This window comes from Perognathus longimembris, chromosome 12 (assembly GCF_023159225.1).
Source record: "Perognathus longimembris pacificus isolate PPM17 chromosome 12, ASM2315922v1, whole genome shotgun sequence".
NCBI lineage: Eukaryota > Metazoa > Chordata > Mammalia > Rodentia > Heteromyidae > Perognathus > Perognathus longimembris.
In genome coordinates this window covers 25,237,682-25,264,331 of record NC_063172.1, presented here as the reverse complement: position 1 = coordinate 25,264,331, position 26,650 = coordinate 25,237,682, and the positions used below count along the sequence as shown (strand labels likewise).

At 35.2% G+C, this 26,650-nt stretch overlaps 1 protein-coding gene across 2 annotated transcripts in view; it reads left to right on the top strand.

Moving 5' to 3' along the window:
• Zfpm2 (zinc finger protein, FOG family member 2) overlaps positions 1-26,650 on the top strand; it is a 423,581-nt gene that overhangs the window by 70,086 nt on the left and 326,845 nt on the right. The window contains exon 2 of one of the 2 annotated variants that reach the window (XM_048358457.1): positions 8,372-8,530. The exons of the other annotated variant lie outside the window; for it this stretch is intronic. Within the exon in view, the coding sequence (XP_048214414.1) occupies positions 8,372-8,530 (159 nt within the window). The remainder of the gene's footprint in view (positions 1-8,371; positions 8,531-26,650) is intronic. 2 annotated transcript variants of the gene reach the window in all.

Sequence of the window (26,650 nt, the reverse complement as noted above, 5' to 3'; positions counted from 1 at the left end):
TTATTAGTCAACAAATGCTGGAGGGGGTGTGGGGAAAGAGGAACCCTTCTCCATTGTTGGTGGGAGTGCAAATTAGTACAACCACTTTGGAGAACAGTATGGAGGTTTCTCAAAAAGCTCAATATAGACCTACCCTATGACCCAGCCATACCACTCCTAGGCATCTATCCTGAACAACAGGTCCCAAGATATCAAAAAGACAATTGCACTTCCATGTTTATCGCTGCACAATTCACAATAGCCAAAATATGGAATCAACCCAGATGCCCCTCCACAGATGAATGGATCCAAAAAATATGGTACCTATACACAATGGAATACTACATAGTGATTAGGAATGGTGAAATATTGTTAGTCGCAGGGAAATGGTCAGAACTTGAACAAATAATGTTGAGTGAGACAAGCCTAGAACACAGAAAACAAAGGGGCATGATCTCCCTGGTATATGACTGTTAAGATGGGGTGACGGGGAGACAGTAGAGACCAGGTCTGTGAAACCAAAAACTTCTTGTCAAATGGTATTTCCCACAGGATTGGGTCAGCGACCCAACATTATGTACCTAAAACCAAACAACTACTCAACATATAAAGGTCAAAAATAGACCTCTCAGTGGATCACAATAGCTCAAAAGCTATGTACATACATTCATATAAGACTATTGTCAACATGTTGTCTAATGTCGACATTACATTTAAGGCCCTAGGCAAATTTTCTTTGGCGTAGGCCACGTGGCTACTGTATATGTTCTTGGTACATTGTGTATTGTATATATGTCTACCTGACCTAGGGAAGGGAAAGAAAAATAGGGTGTAAGATATCACAAGAAATGTGCACACTGCCCTACTATGTACCTGTACCCTTTTTGCACAACACCTTGTCAAAAAATTTTGTTTAATTAATAAATAAATTACAAAAAAAGAAAAATTATTAGTCAAGTTATCATTACATGTAATGACTAAAAATAGGGTAGCACACCTGTAGCTCTCAGCTGCAAATATGGGTAACATAGAGTGTGCCCAAATAATGAGAATTACAAAATATTAGGAGTGACAGTAAAGCATGAAATGGAAAATTCCAAAACTGTGAGTTCATCTTGGTGTAGAGCACTTGCTTGGCTTGCTGGAGACCCCCAGATTCCATCTCCATTACCCCCATAGAACATGCACACACCATAACTCATTCCTTTTAAATAATTTGACTTTTACTATATTACTGTATTACACAATACTATTTTATTTCATTACTAATTATTGTTTTAGTGTCTTATTGTGTCAGATTCATTAAGAAAGTGTCACTTTAGGTGACAAGAACAAAGTACATGTAAGGTTTGGTAATTTCCATGGTTTTTGGCAGCCACCGTGGGTATTGAAATGAATTCCCTCTATGTAAGGGGATGACTGTGCCATTTTAGTAAAGACATGCTGTCAGTTTTTCGTGATGGGGTTACCATCTTCCCTAAAGTGAGACTAGCGTTCTGGGGCTCTGGACTGAGACCTGATTACAAAATATTTGAATTTCAATGCCATTCTGTCACTAACTTGCTGGGTCAATACACAAGGCATTTTCTAATGAACTGAATTTTCTCAATGCCTGAGTTACATCCTAAGAGTAAATTAGTCATTAGAGATTCTAGTTCAAATTTTGTCTCTATTTCTTCTTTTAACTTTATTTTTCCTATGATAATCAGTTTCAATATACTATGTAAGATGCTGTTTTCAAGGTCTGATTATGTTCTAGGCAAAAATACTTTAGCTTGTCAGCATCATTCTGTTAATTTTTAAGCAAGGTATTTCATGATAATATACATTGAAATAGTTTGTTTCCAGGGCTATATACAAAAATATCAATACTGCCATAAAAGTAGCAAAAATACAGCTCCAGTGTTTAAGATTAAAGAGTACATTTTCCCCCTTAAAGAAACAATTCGAGTAAGAGCTGACCCCTTCCTCTTCATTTTGCAATGCTGTATGGTCAAATTGAATCCTCTATTAAAATTCTATAATATCTCATTTCAAAACTCAATTTAAATATTCACAGATCTTCTTTTTTAATAAACTTAACAAAACTTAAGTAATTTCCTTCAACTTCCTTGATTGAAGGACAGCAGTTGGTACAGATACATATTTTAAAAAAATAAAGATATGCAGCTATGAGCAAAGCCCCAAATCAATTATATATAAGAAATAACACATGGAAAGAAATTAATCAAAAAGGAAGAACTTCTACTATGTAAGTCTTTGGTCTGCTACCTGCAGGCAACAAATGTAAATGAAAAAAAAATCAACACTCTTCTGGTAGATAAGGGGAAAAATTAATAAAAAATGTTTCCTTTCTACTAGATCCCCTGATGCCACTATTATTGGAAGTGGGTGACTGCAGGAAGGACTTGCTCGTTTAAAATACTATTTTTTAGACTACAGACATAGGGTTTTATTCTTGCTGTTAAGCTCAATTACATGAGTTAGTATGGATTTGCACTGTCCAAAGAGCATCACTCCTCCCTGTCCCTTCTTATTAAGTGGCTCAGTAGGATATGCCTGAGACAAATGTAATAGGAATCGGTGAGCAGCATTTTGAGGTGTGCCTATAGGGTAATGATGATTCCAACGAAGTCAGAATGTAACAGCTAAAAACAGTAAGAGAACTACTGACATCCACAAAATAAGCCCCTGGTAAAATTAGAGGAAATACAGAAGTACTTGAAAACCTAAGTAAATAAATACATAATCTGCCAATAGTCCCCATAGGGAGATGGAGAGGGCCAGTTTTTGTAGGCATCAGCTTTTCCGTGTAGAGTTGGGAGGCTTGTTTCTTCCATTTCTACTCTTCTTTAATTTTACTATTAGAAAGATTTATATTTTCTGAAATTCAAGGTAAGAATGTGAAAGCTTAGGTATCTGATTAGATACCTCATTTAAATCTACTGGCTTATTTTCATCACATAGGTGGGGAAAAAGAAACATAAGTTTCAAGTGAAAAGTTCTATTGTAATTCCTCCCAAGTAACAAGTAAAATAGATTATGTCCCTGGACAGTTTTGGTACACAATGAATACGAACCAGAATTAGTTCACTCCTAACTTTTTATTTATACTTTGAAAAGTAATATCACCAGCTATAGTATCAAAGGTAACATCAATGGATTCTAATGGGAAAATTACAGCACAGAAATTGTGAGATTGTGTAAATTGTGAGATTTGGAGGTCACTGTTTTATATACACTAGAGTTTTGTGTATCTTTTTGAGTAGGAAAGGATGTTGAGACAGCAGAACACAGGAGCTAGCAACTTAGAACATTGCTATTAGTTTAGTCAGTTCATTAAAAACTTGAGAAATCTATTTCATTGGTGTGTATTCTGTTTCTTCTCTATGTAAAATGATATAGCTTGTGATAGAAGTTTTATTTTTTAATTAAGTAATAGTGTTCTCTGATATAAAAATGTCTCAAAGTGGCATACATTGAGAAACATGGGAACAGAAAAGCTTTGGAATATTTGTATTTTAGGGAGAAACTCACCTAGTGGAATTTCTAAGCACACTGTGATGGATTATTGTAATTATTGGGAATGATAATATTTTAATATGACTTTCTTCCCACCTGTCAGTTGTAATCAAGGCTGCCCAGTATTCTGAAACAATCTAATTTTGCTAGGTGGCTAGTCTTGTGCAGCCTCTAGAATGCTTAGAATATTAATGCATGGAGAGAAGACTGAATGCTTTCTATAGTTTCATCATGACAAAGACTCTTGCTTTAATGAAAACATATGTGAAATCAAACTAAACGAATGTATAATAAATTAATGCCAATGAGTACTTAAGAGAAAGACCCGTTGTAGAGGATATTACATTGGAACCACAGAATTTATCATTTCTTTCCACTCTTCATACATGTCAATGTATATTAATTTCTGTAGACTTTAATTTCTTTCTTGAGTGCCTTTTATTCTGAAGTGCTTTGCATTTATCTGAACAGAGAAATTCCAGCATTTTGGTGAAGGTTGTTCTGTTTATGGTAAGCTTTCAGGTTAGAAAATTATTCAAGATAAATTTCTGTAAAGACATATGTATTTGATTGAATAGTTGACCAGATATATTAGTCATTGCTGTCTTTGCTATTTCTCAACATGTTGATTTTAATCATTTTTGAAAATTTTTGTGTATTTTTATATTTTTCTTTAATTTTTTTTGGTCAATTTCTAGGCACTTATTCCATTGCTATGGTTGTTTCTCAAGGATTTTTTTTTCATCCCCCTGAATTTGTAGCAATAGTTTTCTCATAAACTCACTTACCTGGTAGAGTAAGTATGCTTTTTAAGCACACAAATCCATTCCTTCATTTTCATATTGTTCAGTGATTATGTTACCAGTGTATAGGAGAGAACTATGTGATCTTAAATATCCTATCTGTCGTTTACCAACTCCAGATGATTGAAAGAAACATACAGTGAAAATTTCTTTAATACAGTCACGTTAGGCCTAGCTTTCATGCTGCTGCTGTTGGCTCTGGGTAAGTGAAAGGTCTCACCATCCATTGGGCTATCCATCAATACTGTCAGATGCTGTGAATCAACAGAACCTTTTTTTCCCCCTCAGCTTTATCTCTAGAGAACAAAAGTATCTATGGCCAATCCAAATGGGTCCTGAACACACAATTGTCTCTCTTCTCTAAAGATGGAAATCCTACTTTGTATCTATCAGTTTTCTAGTACTCTTCATTATTCACCTAGTATAAACTGCCCTACCCATTTACCCGAGAGACAAGTGCCAGCATTATGGGCCTAGCCTTCACCATTACTGTATTCATAGTCTTAGGAGGTGCAGCCAATTATTAGCATTTTAAAATGAGGTAAATGTTGATATTTATAAACATCGAGACTATTAATTCTGGCAAGTGTGTCTGAATATCTATAAATCAGAAGCAATTGAAGAGCTGAAATTCAGATTTCCTCACACTTGCCTGCCAAGTGGCCTCAATCAGAAGTAATTTTCTCCATGAGGGCACATGGAGTTCAGTCGTGAGTCTCTTCTGAGGAGATATTATTATTTGTGTCAAATTATGTGTGCTGATTTTTCTGAAGTGGACTTCTGTGCCCACTAACCCATACACTGGAGGTTCCTTCATTCCCTCCTTCATTGGTGCTATTAATTATACTTGTGCCTCAAGTATCTCTTACCCTTTTAAAATGTTAGTTTATGGCCAATGATTATCTGCAGTGTTTTTCTGTTAAAGAAACATACAATATAGAGAGTAGAGTGAGGTTGAGCGTGTGCTATCCATTTTAAAGAAACGTTTCCCCCTCAGAGTCTTATTTGATGGCCTGATTAAAGGAATAGTTAGTAATTTCACTTTTAAGTGCTGTAAATTATATAAATCTGACATTTACATGGGAAGAAATCCAAGTTGGCCATTAAATCGCCTTCCTGTGTTCTCCTGTGAGAACTCATGACTTTGGAATGAATGGACTTAGAAAACTTTCAAATTCTATTTGGGTTTTTGTAGTTTGTCTTTGAGAATAAGTGCTTCTTTTTAATTACATGCTTAGAATTGCAATGTGATACAAACATGAATTTTTTTTAAATCCTAAATACACAAAACTATTAAATAGAGCTCACCAAAAACTCTGAAATTGTACATATGTACATATGTAGAGGTATGAGGCTATATTGATAAAAGTATCATCTCATTTCCTTGGTTTCCTAAGCATAAATCATTACTTTGTGACTTTTTTTCCCACCAGATACTCACGTGACCTTTTGTATTTATTTTTAATACAATAATTAAGTATGACTTTGATATTATGTTATTGGAGCCAATTTTTTGTCAAGAATTTTTAAGTTATGCATTATTTTTAATAAAGTGTATTGTAAGAGCATTAGCCTATATGCTCAGAATTTAATTTTCAAAGGAAAGTACATTTATTACTATTAGTTTATCATATTCATTTTCCCTAGATATGTAGGCTTTTTTGCATTTTTGATATTGTATTTATGAACTATTCAGTATATTTATTAATTGGAATTTTTTTCCATTTAGCCAAACTCAGATTATAGATTCCCAAAGAAATGTATATTCCAAAAGAAGTACGAATTGTTGTTTCTATTATAAGTGGTATTTAAGTAGTTATTTAATATATTGGTTCAGTATGGGTATAAATTATATAAATAATAAATATTAGCAAACAAATATTTTATTTTTGATGAGTGTCTTAGGAAGGTCTTCCTGAGTTTTAAGTAAAAGACAAAAAAAAAACTAATATTTTGGTGACTATCCAGCAATCTGAGGATAGCCAGCGATTAGTGAAATTTTAGACTAGATTTTTAAACATCTATGAAGAAACAGTTACATAAATATAAATTAACCATTTTCTGAAGATTTTGCTTATGAATTGCCTCTGTTCTATAGTTTTGTTTTTGAAAGAAGATGCTTACAAGTATCAAATGATTTACACAATAATTTACATTAATTAAAAGTAGTAAGACATGTCTCATGTTTGCAAATCAACTTTTTCACTTTAGAGTTTGTCACTTAATGGCTTGTAATGTTATTCTGTTAACTGACCTCCCAAGCTTCACTTTCTAGATCTATAATATAAAAAATAGCAATAATTTTCATGGTTACCTCACTGGGTTATTGCAGAGACCATGTTAAGAATGTGCTTTGAAATGCCCACATGAAACACAAGTGAGACAGTGTTATGCACCTTCTTTTAATCAAGCTTGTTATAATTAAATTGTCTGAAAAAATAAAACTAAGAGAAGTCTATTAGTGTCCTTATTAGACTCAGCATTAATAATTGAACTTATCTTCTGAAATGATCAAATAAGTGTTTCAAAAATTGTAGTATTTCTCATTGCTACTGTTTTTATTTCTTGCATGTCTTGCTATTTGACATAATTGTTCTAAAGCATGAAAGATTAAAAATGTTAATTTTGAAATAGTTCATGAGAGATTAAAAGCTAATATGAGATCCATGACATTTGAGAGTGGTTTGTATGAAAATGGAATCTGTGGTTCTTTTAACACTTTGGCTTAAGCATAAAAACTGTGTAACAAAACACAGATTATCGAAGTGTTTGTAACAGGACATTTTTTAACACCAGTTATTTTGGTAACATATAAAAGGCAAAATAAATTATAAAGATAATAAAGAATCTCTGGAAAAAATCTTTTGCTTAAAAGTCCCTTAATTTAAACCCACTAATTCTATCCATCTAAAGATGTCACATCAATTCAGTCCTTTGGAAACTCACATTTGGGGAAAAACACTAGCTATAACACCAGATATAATCATGAAAAATTGTAATATTTTAAAGTATCAATACAATTCTCCTTTGACTCTGCAACTTTGCTTAGCACATTTCTAAGGAGTAAAAAATGAGAGATGCCTAACATTTTAAGTATTTTAGCCTGTCTAATGTGACTGATGACATGAGTGACAATTAGTACAAATGGCCATAATGGTGCTCTTTGGACAAAATGCCATATTTCTTCTTTGAGAGAAAAATGCAGACTTCTACTTAGTAAAATGAGCTGGGTACTTCGATTCTTTACAGGCAGTCAGAAATTCAACAATCGACAGTGTGGTATTCCCATGCCGTCCACTTCAGATCTTTCTGAACAACTACAGCCCTCCCTTTCCTTTCAGTAAAATAGGTCTGTTAATGTACTGCACCTCACTCTCATTCTCTCGAAGGGAGTTGTATTTTTATTACTGAAAAAGTATCACATAAATACAAATTACATTTTTTCATTAGAAAACTACTTTTCATTTCAGAAAAAATTCAATTAATTATGAATAAGGTAGGCTTTCATCAGGGAGAGAAATATGTAATTTTTCTTCAAGCGTCGAACACATATAATGAAATCTTTTCTTGGGATCCAGTCTTAAGATGGATTTTTGAAAGTATAGACTTTATTAAAATCTCAGTTCAATTAAAATGCATTCAATTACTTTAAATCTTTATTAAAATCTCAGGTAAAATTGTACAACAGTGTAAAAGAGACTTGTACTCTTTACCAGGTAGTTAATTCTAACAAATGAACATAAAATGCACAGTTTTGCTCTGTAAGAGAATTAGAAAGATAGAAGTTCTGTTCCGGGGCTGGAGGAGGGGAAGAATTGGAGCCTCAAGTTACTTTTGATGTAGTACTTCTGGCATTGGTTTCCTTGTCTTCTCCCTGTACCTCAGTGTTATTTTTATGAATGTAGAGGTAACATTACCTGTGTCAGCCTCCTTAGTGGTACTACTTGAAATACGTTTTCCTTGAAATCCATCATTATAATCCAAATGACCTTATTTTATTTTACTATCTTTTATTTCACTATCCTTCTTGGATATTTTTGGTACAGTGTCCCTGATTCTTTTTCAAGGGCCGCTTGAAGACGCCATTGAAGATGAGGAAGAGGAATGTCCATCGGAGGAGACAGACATCACCTCCAAAGGAGACTTGCCATTAGAGGAAAGCTTTCCCACAGAATTTGGCCCTGAAAATCTGAGCTGTGAAGAAGTGGAGTACTTTTGTAATAAAGGTAATCATGGATGGTTGAAAGTAACATGTCAGTCGACGTAAATGATTTTGTACAGCTTATAAAAAGTAGATGGAACAAAAGTATGCAAAGTGCTAACACATAGTTCAGTGGTCTGATCATATATGCAATGTTTTCCAAACAGAAGGCTTCTTTGAGAAACAAAGGAAAAGATTCCACATTGATAATAATCTCTTTCTGTGTACACATGTCTTTATGTTGTTATGATACTGGACACTGAACACAGGACCTACCACTTTTACACCTTGACTGTACCCCCTAGTTCTTTGACATTATTTGTAAAATAAAGCCTGTTGATTTTGCCCAGACTGTCCTCAGATTCACCATCACCCTGCTGCTTCCTCTTCCATAGCTTGGGTTACAGCACACCTGCTTTAGGCACATAAAATATTTGAAGAAGGCTTTGTGTATGTGTTTGTTGATCAGATTTTGACAGCCTGGAATCAATAATGCTTACATAACATTAAAAAAGATGTCAATACACAAATCTTGGTTGTGACATGTATATTTGGTATGTATTATCCAGAAATCCGTTATCACTTTCTCATGTTGGTGCTAGTTTAGAAAGCAAAGAAGTCATCCAGTCCATATTCCTATGGTCCAAACAATTCTAGGACCTAAAACAATGGAAACACCCATTCCTGGATACTTTGAAGTTCTGAAAACCTTATCAGTGAGCTCCTAAAGAACTCAACATGGTCTTGTGACATAGTCTTTTTTCCCTACAACAGAGTCTTGAAAAAGGGAATAAAGAGTATTAATAGACTTTGTTGTACCCTTGTGTCATAATCAGGCTGGGATTATCACTTTCTCTAGTTGTTCTACATGTTCTAACCATCTCTAGATGGCCTATAGCTATAGTAATAAACTCAAGAGCTGGGTGAGATGCCAAGGTTTCAAATTTACACTTGAAGCCATCTTTTTTCCTTCCATTATTGAGAAATGCATATTTTGGGGTTCCTTATAGAGTGTTTGTCTTATTTAGAGGACATATCTTATGCTGTTACATTATAACATGGAGGGAAAAAAAAAAACCTAAGAATTAGCAGATGCCTTTTTTTCAGATTGTGTGGCTAAGGGGGCTGGGAATATGGCCTAATGGTAGAGTGCTTGCCTCACACACATGAAGCCCTGGGTTCGATTCCTCAGCACCACATAAACAGAAAAAGCCAGAAGTGGCACTGTAGCTCAAGAGGTAGAGTGTTAGCCTTGAGGTAAAGGAAGTCAGAGACAGTGCCTAGGCCCTGAGTCTAAGTCCCAGGACTGGCAAAAAAAAAAAAAAAAAAAAAAAAAAAAAAAAACCACAGATTGTGTGGTTAAAATAATTAGTGTATATAGTTAGACCTCTTTGTCAGTTTAATCTAAAAAGACAATAAAACTAGACAGTAAAAAATGCAGTTTAAATTTTGAGATGGTCATTATTTCTCATTTATGTTTAATGAAAGAGTATAGAATGGCAAATTATATGTTATTACTTTATTTTGTAAAAAATCGATTCATGTAAAATCCTCCCCTAGTGACAGTATCGCAATTTAACTCATGAAAATTAATAAGAAATAACACTGAATTACAATTATTATGAACATTATTCAGTAGATGGTATTATTTGATTAACAGTTGGAAAATTTTTAAGTGTTAAAGGCATACAAACTATTTAGTATGATATGACAGTAAATAACATGCAATGGATTATATTTTTTATAAAAATGATTCTCTAATGATTAGCCCCAAACTACAACATCACAGTACATGTAAATAAGGTTTCTTAATTTCCTGTAATAATTTTCAAGAGAAATATTTCCATTTGAATATTACTATTCAAAATTACTGTGGCCTTGTTTCATTGGGAAAAAAAGTTTCATGATTTTAGTCTTATAGAATGTGAGAACAGGGAATTACTACTGCAGTCAGTTGGAGCTGGTGTGAAAGGAAGAGATAACTCTTACATTCTGTGTCCCTTGAGGTTGTAAGAAGGATGTTACCCATTTTTCACTTAAGTTGATTAGCTAGGAGAAAATTTCCTCCCTGGAAAATTAGGCTCTAATCTTTATTTTTTAATAGAAATTCATATGTTTGTCTTAGTGACACATAATTGTATTTTATTATGAGTTGGATGGAGAGGATAGAATAGGGATTAAATAAGTGTGTTTAAACGGTTAATGATACTTAAATGGCTAATGACTGAAAAAGCATTTTCAAAATGTTTCTTGGAAGAAAACATTTCTACCCAGGGTTCATTGCTAGGATCTATTTCTTATCCATATTCTAAATCAGTATAAATAACAACTGACAAATTGCCAATATACACTAGGAAATGAACTACATTATTTAGAGTTTCTTTGTATAAAAATTTTACCATGATGGAAACATAGCAATGACCTACTTACTCCAGTGGTTCTTCTGAACAAAAATCTTGAGCAATAAATGATTTTGCTTACTAAACAAAGGATGGTTAGTTCAAAATCTCATAGTATAAAAATGCAACTAGAATATCTAAATTTTCCAAAGAAGGTATTTTGTGACTATTTCAGGGAAAAATTCTGCGGATGCATATAGGGTTACTATATATATTTTTAAGGAGTGAAAATTTTTGTAAGAGCTATTTTTGCTATAGTCGCTTCCCCTTTATATTTAAAGAAAAATAAATCACTTGATTTTTTGTATATGTATGAAGCCATTCCTTATTATAAAATTTCTAACTCCTGTTGAAATTGAGCTTCGATTATACAGGACATTTTCACTGTTTAGGATGATTCTTTCATTATTTATTGTAGCCTTTTCTTGTCTTCACATTGATATATCACCTGTGTTCTTGTCAAAGGTCAAGTTTTTCACATGTCTCAAAGCATTTATCAATATTAGTGAACTTACTACTTATTACCAACCATGTGGTTAAATTCTTATAATGTAACAACCCAGAGGAATGCTTAAATATTTTCCCTGAAATTTATCTTAGCTGTAATTTACAAAATTCTTACTTATAGGAGTTTACTTGAGGGAAATCCTTATTATGGTTGCAGATCTAACTTTTGAACATGACAATTCTTTTCTTAAAAGACTTTTATTAACAAATGTAAGTTGTTCAAGGGTGGTTTCATTGTGACATTTCCATACATGCATACATTATTTCATCAAACTTACTTCCTCCATCACTCCTTCTTCAGTCTTCCCCTTCTTATGACAATTTCAACAGATTTCATGTTCTTATTTCCATACGTGCTTATGCAGTATCACATTTTCCTTCTTTTTCCCTTAATACTATCCTTCACAATTCCCACTGATACCCATTCCCAACATTAGCCTGTTTCGTTTTCTGAAATATGGCAATTCTATACAACTTTCCTATGTTACTTTTACTTTGAATTAGTTGCTTATTTCATGTCCCCATTTTTCATCTTCAAAAACAAATCAACTGTGTTTATGAAAAGATGTGGCTTCAATACTTGGGCACCTTGATTTTTTTTAAACTAGCAAAATATAAAACAGTGCCTTGAGTTCACAGCATCTTTTTTCATCTGCTTCCCTTGCTTGGCCTCTTGCCTTGACAATATCTACAAGAGGAAGGAAACGAGTAAGAATTATTTCCTTGAGTTTACAGATGATGAAGACATCAGTTCTGGGCCCACAAATGCTACCTTTTCCTACAGTACCAAGTTATTTGTTTCAGTTACTTCATCTTCCTTTCTTCTAGTTAGTATAAGGTATAGAAGTATGTCCATGAATGTGTACAATGGAGGAACTGAATGCAAAAGGAAATGCAGAGGCCAGGAAAGCAACCTGAAGAATTTTAGTCAGGTCACTGAGTGCAGAAGAGGGGAGGAGAGGGGCAGTATGGTTCTTAGATAAGCTCAGGGCCAATATTTCTCGATGGAGAAGTTCTAAAACTGGTTTACTATTACTGATTAGTTGGAAGAGAGTTTCATTACTAAAGGATTTGCTTGTTAATGACTAAATTGAGGTAACATTACTTGGGACATATTCCAGGAGAATGTCACAGGATAAGTGAATGAATAGGAAACAAGTGTTAAACAGATGTCACTTGTAGTCTAATAAGAGGCAGCAATATTCTGAGCTGAGTGAAGGAAGAAACTACATGTCAGGAGGAAACTTGGTGTTACCAACACTGAACTAGGAAAGTTACTGTGTGTCTTCCTGAATTATTTTCTGAAATCATCATCCCTAAACAGGCTAATCAGGAAAATGATGTCATCAATACTGATGTTATAACACACAGACTGCCTTATTTCTGGTTCTAGGGTGTAGGGATGAAGAATGGCCACAGAAATCACCGGGTACAGTGCAGGCCCTACAGAAGTGAGCTGATATTAGAGGCTTAGTCTGAAAAACTTAGGTGGGATGGGCCAAGATGGAAATCTATAAAAAAAAAAAAGGAAGCATCCAGTCTCCTAACAATGCAAATTCTAACCATAATCAAGAAGATGCGATATATGCAAAACTCCAGGGTTATTTTAAGTATCCTTTAGAATAGAGAATTTAAAAGCACATTGGAGAAAATGAAATAAAGCCTGAAGTACTCCAACTCACATTTGATACTAGCCCCTGAAGTAGTTAATATAAAACATGGTCTGATACATTAGCAGAAAGCCTCTAATTCTGTTTGGTAGCTCACATTCCAACACAACTCAAACCACACATTATGTGGCAACAATTATGTGCCAAGCCTCGTTCTTGGTACTGGATATAGTCACAGACAAAGGCCAAGCACCAACTCAGGAGTACAAAGAGAGGCTACAGAAAACTAAAACACAGACCTGGGAAGGTGGCTTAGGGGTAGAGTGCTCACCTAGCATGCATGAAGCCCTGGGTTCGATTCCCCAGTACCACATAAACAGAAATAGCCAGAAGTGGCGCTGTGACTCAAGTAGTAGATCACAAGCTTTGAGCAATAGAAGCTCAAGGACAGTGTCCAGGCCCTGAGTACAAGCCCCAGGACTGGCAAAAAAACACAAACAACAACCAAAAAAACCTAAAACACATTATATATGTTGAACAGCATTAAAGAAACCAAAACAAGGGACAAGGGTAGTAGTGATACACTTGTGTCTTTCTCTGCAGGTATACATACCCCTGAGTGAAAGAGGAGAGAGAGAAGGGGGGGGGAGAGAGAGAGAGAGAGAGAGAGAGAGAGAGAGAGAGAGAGAGAGAGAGAGAGAGAGAGAGAGCCTGGGCACTCTCCCATAGCTTTATCGCTAAAGATTGATAGCTATACCAGTGGCACTTAATCCACAGCTCTACTTCCACCTTCTTGGTGTTTAATTGTAGATAAAGGCTTCCTGGACTTAGCTTAGAATTGTAGTCATCAGATCCCTCATGAGTAGCTGGAATGACAAACATGAGCCACTTGAAGCACTGTTTTTATAAAGAGTGATGAGGAAGATGATCTTTGAGCAAAAATTTGAGGGGCGGCGGATTTGGGGAACTTTTCAAACGTCCTGGTCCCTGCAGTACCTGGGAGGTGAGTGTTACAGAAAGCCAGAAGAGGACAGCAGAGAGCTGGGGAGTGGGAGGGGTACCCTTTCACACCCAAGCAGCTTTCTGCTGTCGGATGCAGGTGGATTTGCACTACTGTGGAGCTACAGGGAATGGAAATGGAGAGTGAAAAGAAATCATGTTCTGTGAGCCAGCGAGGACATTGAGGTCCCTGGGAGGAGGCCCCAGGGTCAGCTCACAGTTAGTGCATGCCCACAGAAGAAAGGCGTCCAGCAGGGGAGGGTCATGTTAGGAAGCTGAAACAAGTAATTTGGGAAAGCTATCAAGAGATACACAAATACCACTGAGCATCATCCTATTAGCCAAGGATCTGATGGGATGCCCTCTGTAGTACATGGTTGCAATTTCCAGAACAAAAGTGGGGGATATTTGATACTTTCTTTTCCTCCCTTCCTTCCATGGTATGTTTTCTACATCTTACTACATCCTCGAATTGAAAAGATAAGGGAGAGGCAAGCAAATGACACCTGTTTCATTGTGTCTCAGCTATCTATACTACGACATTCTTTGAACTATGACCCCACTGCTCCACCCCCACACAGACACTTCCTGTGTTAGAGTTGTTTAATAATTCAGACCTAACTGTGGAAATACCATATTTCTCGTTGGGTTGTGTGTAACAAACCTGAATTATTAGCATCATTCTTCCTTCCCATCAATGTGAAGATAAAACAAACTATTACCTAAGTCCTTAATTCTTAGAAGAAATCCAGCAAACAGATAACACCATACCTTTATGAGATTTGGATGTGTGAATGATAACTGCTTGCTTTTATTTTCTTTCTCATTGGCCCCAGTTTCAGACAATCATGTTATTTTGTCTATTTTCCTTTTATCATTTAGTCTAGAAGTTTATAGTTCACAGACCTTCTCTGTCATGAAGGTTCTTTTCCTTCTCAGTTACAGCTTTAAGGATGTGGTCCTGCCTTCTCTGATGCTGGGTAACTGGAATCAGGATCTATCTGTACAATGCAGGCACTGCCATAACCACTTCTGAGTTCAATAAGGAAAGGGATCTTTACCGGCAACTTTGTTCCTTTTTTCTTAAAGGGATTAAGAAGCTCAGCTCTTTAAATTCCTGCATATAACATTGACATTTCCAGGGTATGTTTGGACCAGGGAGTTCAAAGAGAAGGAGTAAAAAAGAAAAGCCAATATGACTTTGTTTTTTACCTTGCTGGAGGAGCTGTTTGTGCAAATCGCCTATAAGCTTATTGACCTGAATCTTTGACTCCTTGTTTTCTCTGGATTTGGCTGGAGTGGAGACACTGATGGAGTCCTGATAGGGCTGATTGAACAGCCCCTAGCTTTGCTTGGCACAGACCTGGCTTCCCTTCTCAGCTGCCTCCCCCTCCCTGCATAGGACATGATTGTTCCTTGGCAAACTTTGTTTTCCTGGAGTCCTCCTTCCCTTCCTCCTTCTCTTTTCAAATGTATTTTAAAAGTTTTAAGTGTTCCTTAAGTTATCTAACAATGAAAAATGGAAAGGTGATTAATATATCTATATATACGCAGATTATAATTGTGTCCTTGTGTTTTGATCTCATGCAGTGGGAAAAAGATATACATTCTGAAACTATGCAACCATTCTATTATTGCCATCTCAGAAGACATCTCAAAAATGACCACATTGTAGCTTCTGCTTGGAATTAAACTGAACCTTGAAAGGCACAATTGTAGGAAAATGAGAAACTTTTGGATTTGAACCCTGTTGTTAAAGGGAGTTAGTACTGTTGTGGTTTCCTGGAATCAGAACATGTGGTTTCCTATGTAAGTGACTAGCAAAGATTTGTCTACCTCCCTCATCTTGGACTGCAAATATCCCATCATGAAAATTTCAACAAAGTGACAATGACTCATGTTGCACCAAATAGGAAGTGACTCACCTTGCTACCATGTGCATGACTTTTATCCGATAATATGTGCTACATTTTCGCATATGAGAATCTCAATTACTTTTTCCTTTTAGTGAGCTGACCACCACCAGATTTCCTGCACAACCTGCAGATCTTTTGTTTTGAAATAAATTAGAACTTGCCAAAATATATAATTTCCTCTTTTATGTCTGAAATAACCTTGTTATAATAAAATATATATCATTTTATATCTACCTTAGTACATCAGATGTGGAGAGATTTAATTTTAGTTATATCCTTATTTTATATTAACATCATTGTTAGAAATAAAAATGAAAATTAATATGAAGTGGTGTTTTACCTCTTTGGAACATTGCCATTGTTTTGATGTTTAAGGATGCTGCAAAAAAAAAAAAAAAAAAAGAAGAAGAAGAAGAAGAAGAAAAGAATGTATTTCGTATGTCTGCCAGTACTAGGGCTTAAACTCAGGGCCCTACGTTCTTGCTTGGCTTTTTCACCTGAATTCTACCATTTGAGACACACCTCTATTTGTGATTATTTTGCTGATTAACTGGAGTTAAGAGTCTCATGGACTTTTATACCTGGGCTGACTTTGAACCATGCTTTTCAGAGCTCAGTCTCATGAGTAACTAAGATTAAAAATAGAGCTACTAGCACCTGGCTAGCAAGAACAGATTTTTACCTAAAGGCTTATGGGTGTTGTTTTCTCCTCAGTGTTGAAAGTCAGAAAAATAATATGAATCTATTTAATATCCTGATATTTTGAATATATATGAAGTATACCATCTAAGTACTAGGATATATCTACATTATCATTTTTAACCTAGACATTAAATTAATTAGTCGTTACATTTAGCTGAATAATTTAAAGAAAACTTGCTTAGACTTGTTTTACTTCCATATTTTCTCAGTGATTTCTTAAGTTTAATGAAAAGGCTACAATTCCTTATGGAAATAGATGTGACCAAAATTAATGATTTAAATATCTATTTTAAACTAAGAGTGTTTATTTCGGCCTTATTTGCTTAAATATTTATTTGAATCAAATTTATGAAGATCTGTATTCATGCTCATTTATATCTACTGCCTTGATTTGTTTTTCTACTTCTAAGAAAATTACAAGTATGAACAACATTAGGACTGCCTCAATAGCTAATTTATTTTAATCATTAACTTGGTTGACAACCCTGAATCTGTCTGTTGATCATATTAGAACGTAAAATGTTAAGGTATAGTGAAATCTCTCTTAGAAATAGATATATTTCTTCTACATTTTTGTCCTTAAATATCACAAATGATTTTAAAACATTCGTTTGGTTTTGTGTTACCATTTTATATGTTCAAACCAAATGAGATTTTCAAAGCTCTTTATCTTCTCATATAAAATTTAAATTTTCTTATTAGTATGTAAAATTCTCTCAAGGTTTTTGTTATGTGAGAAGCAACAGGCAGTATTAAGCATTTGCCCATCCATTACCTGGTGGGATAATCTTTATCTGTCTCCTGAAGAATATGCAGAGGGAAATATAGAAAGATGTGGGGTGATGAATTTAATTATAGTAGTCATGTCAGTCACTTCTTTGTTGTTCTTAAAAGGTCAGGTAAAAAAATAACTGAATTTGTTGCACCAATAAGTACTGATATGGAATGAGGATTGATGTCTCAGCTTCTTTTTGTAGTTCAATGAGATTCCAAAGATTGGCAATGAGGCTGTGTAGCAATTACTAGAATTATAATAATGGTAAGAACCACTTCCACTTCGTACCTGCTCTTGTTCAGAAGCACCTTTTTAGACATCTTGCTCTACATTCATGGTCTCTACTCACTCCATTTCTATCCTACAGGGTAGATAATATTTTCACCTGTGATTTCCAGAGGTTTCATTGGTCACAAAACTACTTTGAATATCAGATTAAAATTAGGGTTACTGTTGCTTAACTGAAATCGAGAAATAATTTTTTCTGCTGCTGTCCATTATATAATTCTTACAGAAGTTGAGCATAGCTGAAAAAAATGGATACATGAAATGTACATGTTTTTTCAGTTATTTTTAGCCTGACATTTGCTAATAAATATTTATTAGACATGCTGTCTCAAATAAAAAATAAGGATATATATATCCAAGAAATAATCAAAAAGGTAAAATAAACAATTTAGAAGTGAGCTTAAGATATTACTATGTGTTGCATGTCTCTCTTTCAAAAATCTCTCTTTAGGGGTGTGGCTCAACTTTTAAAGCACTGAGGTTGGTCAGATGCTGTGGCTCAAGCCTATAATCCTAGCTACTCAGAAGTCTGAGATCTGAGGATTGTGATTCAAAGCCAGCCTGGGCAGGAAAGTACTCTTACCTCCAATTAATCACAGAAAAAGCCAGAAGTGGTGCTGTAGCTCAAGTGGTAAAGTGGTAGCCTTGTGCAAAATTAAATAAATAAATAAAAAGCTTTGGGATAGTTCCTAGGTCCAGAGATCAAGGCCCAGGACTGGCAGAAAATAACATAAAAAAATTAAAGCACTTACCTTGAAAGCAAAAGACAGAAAGTACAAATTGCAGTCCTATCAAAATATTTATTTAAAAAAAGAAGAAAAGGAAATTTGTATTGATTGTCAGTAATCACCAGTGCATCATTGTATGCAATTGGCATTTTGATATAATATCAAGTTCATAATGATGTTGCCTTTTTTTATATCATGCAGTAGGCTACAATTCTCTTAGTCTGTTGGTAGGATGCTGTTCTCAGGTAATTCAAGACTACAGACACACCAAAATATGTGTACTTGGGCAAACATCAAAATGGAGAGACAAAAGGTAAAAGGTGAGCTAATGTAACAGCAGTACTTACAAGACAATATGCTGTAAACCAATTGTGTGGGGGAGGGAATTGGGGAGGGGAGTAAGGGGGAGAAAAATGAGGGAGGAGCTAAAAAATTTAAGAAGTGTACTCATTGCCTTACGCAGGAAACTGTAACCCCTCTGTACATCACTTTGACTATAAATAAATAAAAAAAATTTAAAGCCAGTAATAGATGGCAGGAATCTTTGTAAATCTATCACAAACTATTTGAATAGGAATTTCAGCCCTGTAGAAATATTTGCAAAGTGAACTCTTTAAAACACTTTGACCTTAACACAAAATAAGACCAAATTAATGGGGAGAAAGGAAGGAAGAGGGGAAGAGGACATTGTTTGTAGGGAAAGCTCTGGGTACTGTGAAAACTTTTCGCTTTTCTGAAGGAAATGAAGTACAGCAGATGGTAAGAGTGGAAGTGAGATAAACATAGGAACTGGAAAAGTAAGCAATACATTCTAACAGGTTCCCTATCAAAGATCTGGAGAAGTAGAAAGATTAGACAAGAAACTGTTCTGAAACTTGACAGTAGCTGTATCTTACCAAGTCTTAACGCGCACATAGCAGAGATGGAAAGTGCATGCAATTGCTCAGACGGTATATTTTTCTGACAGTGAGAAAAGAAGGTCTCTTCAAGGATTAAAGTCATAGATTTATCAAGGTAAAAATCTATAGCTCAGATATATAAAATGGTTGCCCCTCTACCTGTTGAATAATGCAATTTGATGGAATTTCTATTGGGATGGAATTAGTATTAGGGGTCTTGAATAAACTTGTATTATTGTAATGTGAATCACATTCCAAGCCAGTTAACCAATACTGAAAACCCTGGGCTACTTGTTTATGGTTGCTTAAGCATGGATACATGCAAATGACCCTGTGTGACTGCATATATTCATATGCAGAAAAAAGGATTGTATAAAGAATATTCCCATTTCTTTTTTTTTCTTTTTTTTTTTTTTTTTTTGCCAGTCTTGGGCCTTGAACCCAGGGCCTGAACACTGTCCCTGGCTTCTTTTTGCTCAAGGCTAGCACTCTACCTCTTGAACCACAGCGCCACTTCTGACCATTTTCTATATATGTGGTGCTGGGGAATCAAACCCAGGGCTTCATGTGTATGAGGCAAGCACTCTTGCCACTAGGCCATATTCCCAGCCCCAAGTATTCCCATTTCTTAAAGGTAGGAAGGTTACATTTTGGTTGACTAAGGGAGCAGTGTACTCATTCTCAAGCGCTCTGCTGATAATATACAGCATTCCTATATGGAATTCTTTACCTTCCTCATTTAACCCTGTCCTTGCACAGTAGCTGTCTACTACAAATGCCAAAACACAGTCATGCTTAGCACAACCTAACAATTCTACAGAAATCACTGGGGAGTAGGGAGACAGAAATGCTTACATCCTAAGGAAAATTCCCTGTAGGAAAGAATGTTGTATTTTTTCTTACAATACTAGGAGCTATATAGGAAATTCAAGGTGACAGTAAAATATCAGATTATAATAAAAGGAATGTATTTTGACAGGTGCTGGTGGCTCACATCTGTAATCTTAGCTACTCAGGAAGCTGAGACTTGGAGGGTCATAATTCAAGACCAGCATGAGCAAAAAAGTTTACTAGATTCCATTCCCTGTAAACCATCAATACGAAGCAAGGACTGAATTATAGTTCAAATGGTAGAAGTGGAAGCCCTAAGTTCAAACTCCAATGCATAATAATAATATAATAATGATATGAATCGTGAATATATTAAAAAATATATAATATACCTGTTATAGTCATGCATCATCCTGGCAAAGAAATACTAGATATACCTATTACTTTTTAGTTAATTTCACAACTAATGTTGTTTTTTTTAAAATCAGACAATAGACACAGGGAAGTTCAAAATAGCTTTTAACAAATCTGAAACTTAAATAATTCAAATAAAATCTGTATGTGTGCACGTGTGTGTGTGTGTGTGTGTGTGTGTGTGTGTGTGTGTGTGTGTGTGCTAGCATTGGGTTTGATCTCAGGGCCTGGGAGCAGTCCCTTAGCTATTTTCGGTTCAAGGCTGGCACTGTACCACTTGAGCCACAGTTCTACTTTTGGCTCTTTTGGTGATTAACTGGAGAAATCTCATGGAATTTACTAGGCTGGCTTGGAACCATTATCCTCAAGTCTTAGCCTCCTGAGTAGCAAGTATCACAGGCATGAGCCACCAGCACTGGACACAAATAAAGTTCTGACATCGCTTCAGAATGCTGGAACTGGTTTGACAGTTTACGAACACGCAAGAATTTTTATTGAAGCAGAAAGGCAGATACAACTTTTACTTTTTATTTTTTACTTAGAGGAAGCTTTTCTATGAGGATAATGAAGCTTGAGCTTTAAAGGCTTTCATACTTCCTTCCAAGACCTTTCACCTAATTTTGTAATTAGAACTTTATGTTCTTCCTAATGAGGACCTCCTAAACTGCTTGAGCTTCCAGTCCCACAGAGCCTGTCGGCCTCAGTTACTAAAGGCTGTCAATAGAGGGGAACTCTTACAAGACTGCAGTGATCAAGAAGGTTCTCTTTGAGTTCAGCTTCTTCATTTGTTGACAAGCCTTCTTCATTAAGATACCCAGAATGTCTTTGTAATTATATTAGATATCTAGATTCAAAATCTATTGTTACCATTATAGTATATATTGCTTAACTTAAAGAAACCACCCACATGCATGCAAAGCCTGATCTTTCAAGGTGCTGTGTTTAAATAATAAAAAAAACACACACAAAAAACTGAGTCACAGAAGAAAAGAAATCCTCTATGTTTTTTGAAAAATCTGGAAGATATTGTGAGTACTATCTATGTTTTATGGCATTTTCTAGAAGCCAAGGATCTCTTGCTGGTACTAGGGAGGTGGTGCTATGGGGAGATCTTGCAATGAAAAGAAGCCAGATGGTTCTTTTGATAACACATTTGTGATTATTGCCAGAGCTAGAAGCTAAATGTGGGTCTGAGCAAGAGTGAGGCCGATCTGACCAAGTATTGTTTGCCCCTCGATAGGGCAACTCTATAAGGATAGGTTTAGCTATGAGTATAGTTTCCTGGAATTGGTCACAGAACAGCTCTGCTTCCATTCCCATTTTTCAGAACTTAGTCATTTGGAGTGACCTACCCTAAATGCAGAGAGGCCGGAACTTTTGGTTTTTATCGGGTGTGGTCACATGCCTAATTCTAATTTCTGTCATTATGGAGAATCTTCAGCTTATGTAAAATGTGTAGTTTTTATTTGTTTTGCTTGATTTTTGGAAGAATTTCATAACCCAAAGCAAAGTCACCATCAGTGCATTCAAATATTTATGTTTTCACCCAGTCCAATAAACATTTATTGGGCACCTGTTAAGTCCGATACAGTGAGAAATTCTGTAAATATAATGGTGAGTGCTCAGAGGGAAGGTGTTGGTTGTCCTAGAAATCACATTATGGGAGGGAAGGCAGTCATAAGTAAAGTCATATAAAGAATGGTTTGACCCAGTGAGGAACGTAACTGACACTTGAGCTGGAATTAAATACTGAGTAGACATTAACAAGGTGAGAAGAAATAGTGGGGAGTATAGGTTTAAGGAACAGAGTGTGTGGGTGACAAAAATAGAACATTTTCTGAGATGTTCTTGGAAAGAGAGCTAAGAGTCAGCAGGAAAGAAACAAAATGGTCATAAAGTTAAGACAGACAGGGGAATAACTGTTTTGAAAGCGGAAGCATTGGCTGGGGATATGACCTAGTGGCAAGGGTGCTTGCCTCATATACATGAAGCCCTGGGTTCGATTCCCCAGTACCACATATATAGAAAACGGCTAGAAGTGGCGCTGTGGCTTAAGTGGCAGAGTGCTAGCCTTGAGCAAAAAGAAGCCATGGACAGTGCTCAGGCCCTGAGTCCAAGGCCCAGGAGTGGCCAAAAAAAAAAGAAGAAGAAAACAGAAGCATTGAATGCAAATCTCAGTCTCCCACACACCATAATATACAGAGAAACCAACATAGTAAGGTATAAACAATTCCACTGGTTAAATTGTAAGTAAACATGGGAAATAAATAGTATCCCTTATTTGTGAGCATTCAGAGTCATTCACCCCTTGAGTGTTGGAACTAGTGAAATATAAAGGGCATGATGACATTGGATTAAGCCTATTAGTTCCCTTCCCTGAATGTCCCAATGTCTCACTGGGCACATCTCAGCCTTAGTTTTTTAAGCATGCGGCTTTAGTAAAGTCCTATTTATAAATGAGTAAAGGTATAGTGTCATTATGGAGCCCTGTGGTAATAATCAATTGCTTATGAAATGCATTCATTGATTCTGAGAGAGAGGTAGTCACTCTGGAATGAATCATTTTGTTAAAAAGCAAAGAATAAAGAATGAGAGCATATTAAATGTGATATACAAATATCATCACTTTTCCAAATTGGTGCAATCTTAACATATTGACTGGGTTGTGTTGTTGTCCTTGTTTTCTGTTTGTTTGTTGTTTTTGTTTTTAGTCAGTCTTGGGGCTTGAACTCTGGCCCTAGGCACTGTCCCTAAGCTCTTCAGCTCCAGGCTAGTGCTCCACTGCTTTGAGCCACAGCACCACTTCCAGGTTGCTGGTAGTTAAATGGAGATAAGAGTCTCAGGGACATTCTTGCCCAGGCTGGCTTTGAACTGTGATCATCAGATCTCAGCCTCCTGAGTAGCTAGGATTATAGGCCACCGGTGCCTGGACATCTTTGCATTTTGTTTTTAGTGGCAATGATGATTTTGACAAATAAATAGGACAGAGGCCAGTAAACTTAAGGAATGATGATAACCCTATGACAGAACAAAGACCAGTGAATGGGTCAGTTATTGTTAGATTATCTTCTTTAACAGACTTCCAGGAATCAGTGTGCCTGTTCTTTACAATAAGAAGTACCTTCATTATATAGCTCTCTTGGATTGGAATATTAGTTGTAGTGAAGTTTTTGTTTTGGTGAGGAAAAACGATAAGAAAAATAGAAAATTAAATATATTAATTTTCTGATATATTTGCCAGTACTAAGGTTTGAACTCAGGGCTTTGCTTTCCCAGTTAGTTTTTTCACTCAAGACTGATATTATACCATTTAAACCACAGCTCCACTTCCACTTTTTTGGTGGTTAATGAGAGAAAGGTTTCTCACAGATTTTTCTGCCTGGGATGGCTTTGAATTGAGATCCTCAAATCTCAGCCTTCTGAAGAGCCAAGATTACAGATACAAACCACTAGAATCCAGCTCTGAAATACCTTCTAAATTAAGTTGTCCTTCTCTCCTACTTGTTTAAATAGTTGCCCCTTTAGGGTACTCATTGAGAGAAATAATGAGAACTAAGAATTATTGATTGAAATACTGTGGAGGAGATGGCTTAGTTTATCTCAAGTGGAAATTTCACATATGTTTGAGATGTTCAGTGAACTTGAACTTTGAGAAAAACACCTTTTCCACCTAGAAGATGATGTTAACAGCAGGAATAAATGCTCAGTATTCTAGAAAGACTTTATAAGTTGTTATTTCCACCACCTCCCCAATACTTCAACTGTGATTTTCATATGATGTCATTATAAACATTAGCATTTTCAGTAATTTTCCCCTAACCAATATCAAATACTGCAGACTACAGTAGTTTCACATTGACTGTAGAAATTTATTTAAACCTGCATTCTGTTATGAATCATTTTAGAATTTCTCCTCATCTGCTGTCTGATAATCATAGTCACATAAATGTGGATCCTAATCTTTTTTTAAAATCTAGGGTCTGAGAAAGTCTATTGTCAAAATAATGACGCTAAATGAGGCAAGTCCAAGTAAGTTATAAGGATATCACATGAATTATTAAAAATGTCATTCTGCATATAACTGTCCAGAACATGGCATTACTCTTCATTTATTACATATGTGTAGTAAATCAAAGTAAGTTAGACATCCTAATGTGAAATGATAGTAAAATAAGCCTAGTCTTTTCAATCATATTTAATGCTTAGATTTTCTTTTAAGTATTGATATAAGTGGGCAATACTTGCAAGTTTTTATTTTTGTTTCTGGATGTATAACTTTGTGTACAATTTAGTGTTTTAGAGTCAATCTCCTATGACGTTTCTCTTGGATAATCTTAACTAAACAATTCCTGTCAGCCAACACCATGGCAAGGCTGTTAAACAAAGGAAACACAAACTGAGTCTTAAACTTTAATGTTCTCGTCCTTCAAGAGGAGCTACAGTTTTCTGTTTTTGACTGCTACAGTCCTTTAACCAAAGCTATCTTGTCTGATGATAAAACCATAAGTGTATGAAGCTCAACACATTTTTCATCTCTTTTATGACCTTATCTCTCACCAGCGGCTTCTGTGAAGGTATCCTAACTATAGGAGGCACCTGGAAAACATATGTGATATCTATTCTCTGATAAGCAGTTGTGAACAAGAAAGTAGATCTGTCACTTCTGAACTGTTCTTTGTTAAAAAAAATACTTTGATGATTTAGCTGATTGCAAAATACATTATAGGGATGCCTAACAGCTCCAGTAACACTCCTAGTCAAGAAAGTTCAATAGTTACATTGTACAAGCTTTTTCTATAAGAGGTTAATATTGATAGGAACGACATGGATTAAAAGAGCAGGGTTGAGAAAGGCTGCTTGCTTGCATGACTGCTTTCAAACACGGCTGCTGTTTTGTTCTGAGAAAGTGTCTATCTCAGAATGTGGCAAGGCTCTAATTTCTACAAGACTCTTTAATTTTCAGTGAAAAAGGTATTTGTTTGCATTTTTTAAAAAAAAGTTATTTTTGCTTGGCAACAAGAACTATTGCCTTTACAATATCTAATATGGTATTTAAAGTTGCCATTTCGTGTGTTTCAAAGACGATATTCTAGTGCATTCCTCAAGTCATTTATGCCCTGCATTATATTGCTCAATAACACTTTCAATTTCCTCCGGTGGGGCTCTCATTCATTCTGAAAACCCGAGTAAGAAAAATAGAAGGGCCCACAAAATACTTAGGGTAGCTTTTAAAAATGCAACAAAGGAGCTTAATCTTGCAGTGAAAAACCATTAACTCCATAGCCATAAAAATTTAAAAAATATTATAGATTTTTCTTTCTGCTTGATATTTATTATGTTTCATCATTTTATGAATTAGTTTTCAGATATGTGTAGTTGTTATTCCATTAAATATGTTTATGCTTTACTGAAAACACATGGAAATTTCTATTTAAAAGAATGTACATAAAGAAATTACAAAGTCAATGAATGAAAGTCAGATGTACCCCTTACTCTTTTTGACATTATCCTTTGGCATCTTTTCCCCCACCTCATTCTGGTTTTCCTACCAATTAAGGTCTTGAGAAACAATATCATATCAAACTTTTCATTAGGTCTTGGCTATTAACTTATTTATACCATGATCAGAAAATACTGTACTGTATGTATTTCAAATATAGGAGACTTAAAAATAAACATAAGTTAAAAGAAATCACAGTTAATGGAATTAAGTCCATTCCATTTAATATGCTAGACTTGGGTTAATATGAAAATAAAATTCTATTTATAAATTTTCTGTCAAAATAAATATATTGAAATGAAAAAAGCAAGTCTATTATAAAGCAAAAGTAATGTTTCCAAAGAATACTTCTTTTTTTTCTGAGATTTTGTATTTGATTAAATTATTTTTAATCATTTCATTTTTCATTAGTAAAAAGATTAAAAATGAATTAGGTAAAAACATTACCATAAAAATGAGAACTAGTTTCCAAAGATAAAGTTAGAAGATGAAATGTCCAAAAGTGGAAATATGTGACATATTTTAGTTATTAAATAGAAATAATGTGCTGAAAGCAATTTATTAGCAAATGAGATGC